The following is a 9,911-nucleotide window of genomic DNA, read 5'->3' as shown; positions in this document are numbered from 1 at the left end:
GAAAATCCTACTGGACCCTTTGCACCCTGCCCACCACCTTTTCCAGCTACTCCCCTCAGGCAGGCAGTCGCTACCGATCCATGCGCACCAAATCCAGTAGACATTTAAACAGTTTCTCCCTCCTTCACCATTAACTCTGTAAACAGTAACCCAAATATAACTATAATACGTACCTCTTTACAATTTTTTTAATTGCACATGGGTTGTACTACAAATACAGCGACTGATGACTTTAAAATGGTTCACTGATTTTCTGCATCAACTGTACAACTGTTGTTGGATTTTATTATACCAGGGATCACTTTTGCTCTGCTTGATACTTTGCATATTGTTTCAGTTGCTCCTGAGAGGTGCAATTTACATTAAGATATTAGATTAGATTAGCTTTATTATTGTCGATTGCAGTCCCACCACCTTTGCCGTCCTCCTTTCACCTCCCCTCTTCCGGCTCCTCATTCGAGTGACGTCACAGCGGCGAGGGGAGCTGTCCTGCTCAAACAAGATGGCTGTGCGGGCGGGAGGAGCAGCAAGCTGAGGCAATGCAGGGGAGCTACCAAAGTGGACACAGGGTTTTATCCCCGGTGCCTAGCGGAAGACGACAGCCACTCGTCGCGACCGACGAGCCCGTGTGAGAGAACACGTCGTTTATCTTCCTCAAATTTGGCTTCTAGCAGTCAGACGAAGGGAGCGAGACCGACTGCAAATCACGGTTGGTTCGCTCAGGCAAGCGGAGGCTCATCGTAGGACTGCCGGGATCCCTCACGGCGCGCCACGGAGATGTCCCTACTATGCGTGGGAGGTAAGACAGATATGAACGTTTTATTTGGTCTGTGACTTTTAGGGGGGTACTGCAGCAATCTGTCTGATGGCTCTTCCAATGATTGAAAACTCTCGCTTTTATGGCAGCATCTCTCCAAATGGCCACCGAATGCGTTCAGTCTAGTGTCACTCGCACATCCTTGGCCCACGAGAGCTGTGGTGTGGGGGGCAACGTGAGAGGCGAACCGGTCGTCGCTATACATGTGTCATCAAACTACCTAAAATTGTAGTTTTCTGGTCCGATGTATATCAAACTGTCTTTTCCTGCTTGAGCAAATAATGGAACCGTTGAGGTTGCCATACGATGTGTGTGAGCTTGTGTGTGCGTGTACGCGCATGAGCGTGTGTGTCTTCCACCCATTCACTCTCTTGCGCAGACAGATGAGCAGGACGTGGAAAAGCCCCCTGCCGTTGCCGCGTTGGTGCCCACTGCCACCTCCCTCTCTGCCGCTCGGCTGTAGTCGTGAGGGAATACTCGCCGGGTTGAGGGAAATGCGCGTCACTTCTCAACGTTACACCCCTCCACCGACGATGCGTCATCTCCTCCCACTTGAAAAAAAACACTTGATGCTGATGCTGGAGACTCCCATTGTCATGACGAATATTAAACCCTTGCTACGATTGCCCATTAAAATAGAAGTGAGGTAAAGTTAAAGTCAAGTGACCCCCATTCCCGTTCCATTGATTTGATAAAGTGTCGCACTGGATCAGCCAAAATGCAAGGCATTGACACCACAGCTGTTTGAGTATTTTAACAATAATGAGAAAAAACATGTGGCTTTATCACTGCAAGTTTTCTTGCTTCAGGAAACAATTACAGTATATAACCATACAGGCTCCACTTCCTGTCACAATTTTCTAGGTAGTGGTGGACCCCAAGAATGCAGGCAGGAGGGAGGAGCAGGGTGTATTTGACAAATTATATTCAATAAAGTCAGCAGGAACAAAATCTCAAACAACGAAGTCATCAGAACAAAACGGTCCAAAGTAACAAACAAAGCTATGATTGAAACAAACCAAAATGTGACGCTTCCCAAGTTACTTATCCAGAAACTTAGAAACCAAATTGATACAAATACTCTATAAAGCTGACAGCTCAACCAAAATGAAGCAGGTGTTTCTTTTTTTCTACTTTGCAAATTTCAGTTATTGAAATTTGACAATTGCATTCAAGTACTGTATTTTCTGGTGTATAAGGCGCACCCAAAAGCCTTGATTTTCTTCCAAAGATTACCTTGCGCCTTAGATGTGAAGTACAATTGAGCCATAACAGTTCTCACAACTACTGTCAACAGCCACCAACTCCATTTCCCCCTGTAGAAAAAGTAGTGCGTAACATCTATTGTAGCGCCTTATATTGGCGTGTGGAAATCATATTTACTGTATTTATATCTTAGATTTGGAAAACTTGTTTCCATTCATTGAGCGTGCGCCTTATAGTCCGGTGTGCCTTATACAGTAAAGTCTCGTTATATCGATATCGGTTATATCGATAGTACTGCTTATTACGATACTATTTCTATGAACGCAAGGAGAAAATTTACATGCCGCAGGATCGGATATATCGATAGTCCGGTTATATCGCTATTTTTTCCAACTCCCGAGAATATCCATACAACGAGACTTTACTGTATATGGAAAAAAAGTTTGAAAATACACCATTCATTGGGGGATGCACCTTATACTCCGGTGCACCTTATACACAAAATACGGGACATTGCAAAGTCATTTTGACTTCAATGAATCATTCAACCCTACACGCGTTTGACTGGCAACCATTCACCAAACGTCAGCGCTCGGAACCCCCCCCCCCCCCCCCCATTTCCCCAACATGATGAGTTGTACAGAAAATGAATGATTGGATGCCTCGGTGAATCACCACAAGTGTTTCCTATTCATTGCCGGTCGACTTACAGTCTCCTTGCTCTAAATGTGAGTAATCACTGTGGTATGTCAGAGCTCGCGGCCTTTGTCATCTTTTTTATGGTGGGCATATAGGGTGGCAAGGATAAGTAAAGGATAAGAAAAGTCACCTCTTCTGCGTCATTGGTCATGCCAGCTCACCTCATCTTATTCGACCAGGACCGCCCACTGACCGTCCCTGCACTGAGTCAGTCCCAGGTGTCGTTAAAACCCTCGGAGTTATCCATTCATAAAGGCCGGGCAGCGACTGCTCTCAGAGCCGGTAGACTACGAGACTTGGCAGAGTGCCTTTTCTTCCTTTTCCATCATTCATGCTTACTTGACCGGAGCTATTTCTGGCCTTCACAGTACGAGTGCTTCTTCAAGAAGCCACTTTTCTTCATGGTATCTTTCGACTATGCAGAAAGCAGTCATGCGGACAGATTGTTTTGTTTTCTAATGTGGTTGTAATACTGTGGCGGACTGACATTGTGCATCCGTCATGCCAAGTTTGGTTTTCACTCATTCATTGCCATTCAAAAATTTATTCGGGAATTGAAAATATGACATAGAGCGCTAAATGTATTCTTATTCTTATTCTTCCTGAATTTGTTCCGGTTTTGTTATTTCATGCTTGGGTGCCGATAAAGCGCTGGCCATGGCCTCTGGCAATGTTTTTTTTTCCACAAGAGGGCAGCATTTGCCCATTTTCCATGATGGCGCTTTGTTCCAGCTTCAGCTGTTGTTAAAGCGCTATAGAAATCGATATATATGTATTGCATTTCAAGCTCATGTAAGTCCAGACCCATATAATTTAGGAATTAACTCTTTTTATTATGAAATAAGATAGTCTAAGATTTCTAATGCTGTATTGAATGTTTATGTAGTCCTAAAACTCAATATTCTGTGTGTCTTGCAACTTGAGTGAAAATGACACAAACACTGGCACTGGAGTGGACACATTTTTACACGTCTGGCAGTGAATGAGTTAATCAGCATCAAAATCTAACTTCCATTTTTTAATTTCAAATTGTTCCCCTGCCTGATTTCATTTTAAGAGATGCTATATGTTACGATACATAAAACTTGATATTCTCTCACCGGAATATATACATTCAGAATACCAAACATTCTTAGACAAGAGAAAGAACAGCAATGCCAATCCGCTGCTTTCCACAGATCCGAGCATCATCATGCATATTTATACCCTGTCAACGTGACATGGCAGTAGAGGAATGTTATCAAATATGATAGGCGGTAGATTATTCCCCATGTTTTGCGTGGAAAGGAAGTCATGTTAAAAAAAAAAAGCAAGAAAAGCCTGAGGGATAAATCCATCCTTTATGATGAAATGTTTCTTTTTTTGGTCAAACACATCGTTTTAGTGCAAAGAGCAGGCATACATTTTTCATGCTGCTTTCCTGTACACTCTTGTTTTATACCATCTCACTCTGGATGTGAGTTTTCACATCACGCACGCGTATTAACGGCGTCCAAAGTGAGTGTTGTGAACTAAACGTTTACGTGCTGTGAACATCAATATCACATTCTTGTCTCTGTCTCTACCGCAACAGAAAAAAAAGCATGAATGTAAAATTGCCCCGAGTCGGCAAAACCGTTTTTGTAATAACTCATTCACTGGCATTCCTGAATTTATTTGGGGATTGCAAAGCATGATGTGGAGTGCCATTCTTTTCCTTTTGACTTTTCCGTATATATCTTATTTTGGAGTGGGTAATGAATATAAATTAAAAAAAATAAAGAAAAAAAATGAAAAAAAAATATATACAGTATATATTGTTTGTTTATTTGTGTATTTATGTATTAATGTATCTATTTATTTGATCAGTTACTTATTTATCTATTTATTTGGCTATTTATGTTTGTAATTTTAAGCAGATTCTTTACTTACAGTGTTCAAATATCCGTGACACTCTGACGAAGGCGGAAGTAGTCACCGAAACATGTCAGATATTTGAACACCTACACTGTCTGTAAGTAAAGAATCTGCTTAAAATTAGATATCAAGTAGGCAGGATGAACTTAGTACAACGATATTTATGTTTGTATTTATTTTGCAAATGAAAGCAGATGGTGTTCTTGTTTGTGATTCTATCCTCTCTGTGTGGTTCCACAGTGAAGAACGCCAAGCTGGATGGACCCCAAGGTAAGTCATCAGGTGGACTGCACGCAGAGAATGGTTCTCCAAAACATGGCGGAATCCACGGGAGTGTTTGACAAACCACTACAATCCTTTTCTTTTTTAAACACTGTCATGTAATGACAATTATGACATTTTTTTTCTCTTTCCAGCAGAGAAGTTCAACACCTACGTGACTCTGAAAGTACAAAATGTGAAGAGCACAACCATCGCTGTCAGGGGCAACCTGCCCAGTTGGGAGCAGGACTTCATGTTGTGAGTCCTTCGCTATCCTCTTGTCTATCTTCATATCACTCCTTCCTGTTTACTCCTCTCATCCGCTCAATGTCGCTCGCCTCCCGCTGCTTGAACACATCGGTGAATTCGACATGCCAGCTTCTTCAGCTTCATCTGCTGAAACTTTACGCCATGTGCAGTTCAGTCTCATGACGATGACGTCGGGGTGATGGACGGTAACTATCTGTTTCTCATTTCAGTGAAATCAACCGCTTAGACCTGGGTCTAACTGTCGAGGTGTGGAACAAAGGCTTAATCTGGGACACCATGGTTGGCACAGTTTGGATTCCCCTCCACAGCATCAGACAGTCAAATGAGGTTGGCCACCAATGAAACTCAACTCGACCAAATGTTCTTGATGATCAATGTTGACATGGTTGCGAATTATTTGTGTCGCCCATTTTGTAAAATGAGTTTGTAATGGTCATCCACTGATCCAGCTCTTTCTCGTCTCCGTTGTGCATACAGGAAGGCCCGGGTGAGTGGCTAACGTTGGACTCTCAGGTCATCATGACTGATAATGAGATCTGCGGCACTAAAGATCCCACGCTTCACCTGGTGCTGCTCGACACACGCTTTGAGCTCCCACTCGGTGAGTCCCAGAGTTTTTCCATTTTATCTTTACATCTATCTCGCTAGATATCGAGCTCTCTAGCTATCTAGAGAGCTAGATAGCTGGCTAGCAAAGCTAGATAGAGAGATAGCTAGCTAGAGAGAGATAGCTAGCTAGAGAGAGAGAGAGAGAGAGAGAGAGAGAGAGAGAGAGAGAGAGAGATAGCTAGCCAATGAGCTAGATGGCTAGTGAGCGAGATGGCTAGCTAGCTAGAGAGATAGAGATGGCTATCTAGCTAGAAAGAGAGATGGTTAGCTAGCTAGAAAGAGAGATGCTATCTAGCTTGAGAGTGAGATGGCTATCCAGCTCGAGAGAGAGATGGCTAGCTAGCTAGCTAGAGAGAGAGCGATGGCTTGCTAGCTAGAGAGAGAGGTGGCTTGCTAGAGAGAGAGAGAGAGACAGATGGCTAGCTAGCTAGAGAGAGAGATGGCTAGCTAGCTAGAGAGAGATAGCTATCTAGGTAGAGAGATATAGCTAGCCAGAGAGATATATTTTTATTAAAATACACTTTATTGACCAATGGGAAGCTCTGGTGAATGGAAAATATGGGGAAATAGAAGTGGAGCAAAAAGATCTTGGCTCGTACAAAATGATTCTGTCAATCATATTGTGTTGTGATGCTTCTGCTAATTAATCAACATGACCTACTTTTTAATGTCAAATGCGAGACTGTGTGTGTGTGTGTGTGTGTGTGTGTGTGTGTGTGTGTGTGTGTGTGTGTCTCCTTTTCCACTCATCGATCACACTGTCTTTTAACATTGATGAGGTGTTACTTTCCTGCTGTTCCTCGCTTCCTCCAGATACTATCGAACGTCCGACTCCTTCGGTCTGCACAACTGCCCTATTTATAGGTCCAAAGGCTTCGAGTGAAACTTGATTGTTGCTTTAAACGAATGGCTTGTTTTAAGCATACAAGAGAGGAGTAAAAAAAAACATCAACCAGAGTTGTTATTTTTAAGTGCGATAAGACGATGCAGCGGAGAGTCGATCCGATTCTTCTAATCTAAGTTTGATTTTTACCTTTCAGACATCCCTGAGGATGAGGCGAGGTACTGGGCCAAAAAACTGGAACAACTTAATGCAATGCGGGAACAAGATGTAAGCATATGTTGTGTTGATCATTCCGACATTTCCCACAGGTTGTCGTATTTGGAGAACGAGACTGCAATGATTCATCGCTACTATAACTGCGTTATCTATCATTTGTCTTAGTACTCATACCAAGAAGAACAGGAGCGCCCACTCCGCGTTCCAAGCACCCAGTGCTGTAAGTTCACTAATCATTCCCAAAGCAGAGAATTGAAGGATTCATTCATAATTGTATCTTGCACCATTTTCATTCATTCCAGGTAATTGGAGTTTATGGGGAGATCAACCAAGTGAGTTTGCATGCGGCATCTGACACACACTTTGCACACTCGTCGTACTCAGAATGTGGCTTGAAATTGAAGTTTTTACAGAAAATGAATTGGAATGACACTTTATGTGTGTATAAATATTTTAAAAGCCTGTAAAGAGATGAAAAGATAAGCTGCCGTGCTTTTCACTAAGCCTTCTTTTAAATTTAACATCCGGGAAATGTAGAATGTCAAAGAACTAAAATGCAGATGACACAGTTGCAACCTACAAGATCGATTTTTCGAACAGAATCACAACAGTGGTGAATGACCGCCCAAATTTCTTCGGGGGTGCGTTTAAAGCTTCGGTCAGACCTCTGGCAATGTTTTTCCCTTCCACGAGGGGGCAGCATTTGCCTTTTGTACAGCCACCCCCATTTCATGCTCAGATAATTCCAGACCCATATAACTAATGGAATTAACTCTTTTTTTCTGATTAAAGAATAGAGTCTACGGTTTCTTACACTGCATTGAATGTTTATGTAGTCCTAAAAGTCAATATTCTGTGGGTCCTGAAATTTTAGTGAAAATGAAAAAAAACCTGACACTGGAGTGGACACATTTACACATTTGCACATTGTCTGGCAGTGAATAAGTTAATGAAAAACTAGTTTTCAAATTTGAAGTAAAAAATAATGACTGTTATTGTGGTTTACATGTGATAATTTGAAATTTTGGCTCAGACTTTAGCAAGCATCATGGAATTTCACAACTCTGACTTGTGGGCCGAATAAAATGATGGGGTGGGCCAGATTTAGCCCCCGGGCCTTGACTTTGACACTTGTGGTGTAGATGATGATCCCGACAGCGCTGTGGATGACCGGGACAGCGACTACCGCAGTGAAACCAGTAACAGCATCCCGCCCCCGTACTACAGCACATCCCAGCCCAATGCGTCCGTCCACCAGTATCCAATCAACCAGCAGCACCGCGACTCCAGAAGCGTCTCATACCCGCACTTGACCAACAGTCACGACCTCGACTACCGTCATCAGCGGACTGTTAGGTGAGTGTGCGTTTCTAACGCCCAAAAATGAGTCTCAAAGGCTTCACAAAAAAATCACCAGATATTAATAATACTCAAATGATGGACACCATGAATCCATATTTCAGTTCCCCAATGGACAATAGTCAATGAACTTCCGCCATCCGTGATGTGCCAAACATACTCGATGCGAGTCGTCTTTTAATGTTGTTTACCCCACTGTTACATTTTTCACCGCACCGCAGACCTCCACCTCTCCTGATGAATAATTCAAAATGCAATCTAGTGGTCAATACCACCCCAAAAGATTAGATGCTTGCGTGAGTGTATTGGACATGGCAACCCCGGCATATTCTTCTTCGTTCCTCCTCTGCTTCTTGGCATCAGTGATCACTCCTCCCTTTCTGTCTTCACTCTCTATCTTTCTTTCTCGCCCCAAATTGACATTCGTTCTGGTCAAATTACACTTGCTGTATATTATTTTGTTTCCGTATGCTACCCGTTGTTTGTATTTATTTATTTATTCATTTATTTATTGTTTGTTTATATACAGTGATACCTTGGCTTACGAACTTAATTGGTTCTCAGACAGTGTGCAAGGTGAAAAGTGTGCACCCCAAAAATTAATTTCTCATCGGAAACCATTAAAATGAGAATAATCCGTTCCCAGGTCCCCATAAAACATAATTTTCTACTTTCTAATTTTCTAAGCCTTAAAACTACAAAACATATACCTTATTTTATGTATAATAAATGGGCTATGGTATTATAATTAAATAAATAAACTGTACTGTATAATAACGTCCTTTTATTTACCTTTGTGATGGTCGTTGATGACTTGATGGAATGGAGTGGCCAGTTCATCAGCATTAAATACTTGATGAGGAACGTAACCTTCTTCTTTCACCATCTTGTAGGTGCTTTCTCTGTGATAATTTTGTCTAGTTCCTCATCAATTGTGTTCTGTTTAGCTGGGTTGATAGCTTTTTGCATCAGGTGTACAGATGGCTTGTGCGTTTTGTTTGTGGAGCCTGATTGATGGGATATTTTAACCTTGCAGTCTACACTCTGCCTTTGAACTATCAAAGTTAAAACTCTCTCACTGTCGTCTGCCCGTCTCTTTAATGTTTAAACCACCCCCCCTCACTGCTGCGTTCTTGACCAATCACGTGGCTTTAACCGAAGACTGGGGGAGGGGAATAGAGGACAAAAACAGTCAGCTGCAATTTTATTGTTCGAAGAACGAGATCGTTCGCGAACGACACATCACTTATTGAGGCAGCTCCGTGTACGAAAAAAGTTTGTATGCCAAGGTAAAGTTCGTATGCCAAGGTAAAATTTTCATACATTTCACGTTCGTAAACTGAAAAGTTCATAAGCCAAGGGGTTTGTAAACGGAGGTATCACTGTATCTATTTATTTAGTTATTTGTTTATTTACCTATCTATTTTGAAATTTATTTATTTACATTTTACCTATCTATATATGTATTTTTTATGCATGTATGTATTTATTTATCAATCTATTTTCTATTTTTAACTATATATCTATTTATTTGTTCATTTATTTATTTATCTATTTGTCTATCTGTTTATGTATCCATTTATTTATTTTTATTTGTTTATATATCTATTTATTTACATATCTTTTTATTTATTTATATGTTTATTTATTTATATGTTTATTTATTTATCGATCTGTTTATTTATCTATTTTTTTGCTATTTGTTTATATATCTATTTATTTATGTATATTTTT

At 41.3% G+C, this 9,911-nt stretch overlaps 1 protein-coding gene across 1 annotated transcript in view; it reads left to right on the top strand.

Annotated features, from left to right (window-relative positions):
* The window catches only part of LOC148891334 (protein unc-13 homolog A), a 36,741-nt gene that overhangs the window by 3,630 nt on the left and 23,200 nt on the right, over positions 1-9,911 (top strand). The window contains 9 exon segments of the mRNA XM_089009162.1: positions 406-799; positions 4,859-4,888; positions 5,038-5,137; positions 5,359-5,476; positions 5,627-5,750; positions 6,799-6,869; positions 6,984-7,038; positions 7,121-7,150; positions 7,961-8,174. Of these exon segments, the coding sequence (XP_088865288.1) occupies positions 778-799; positions 4,859-4,888; positions 5,038-5,137; positions 5,359-5,476; positions 5,627-5,750; positions 6,799-6,869; positions 6,984-7,038; positions 7,121-7,150; positions 7,961-8,174 (764 nt within the window). The 5' untranslated portion in view covers positions 406-777.

The sequence above is a fragment of the Hippocampus bargibanti genome, linkage group LG11 (assembly GCF_051943395.1).
Source record: "Hippocampus bargibanti isolate YZ-2025 linkage group LG11, ASM5194339v1, whole genome shotgun sequence".
Lineage (NCBI taxonomy): Eukaryota > Metazoa > Chordata > Actinopteri > Syngnathiformes > Syngnathidae > Hippocampus > Hippocampus bargibanti.
Note: the sequence above shows the minus strand (reverse complement) of the source record. Positions and strands in the feature narration are given on the sequence as shown.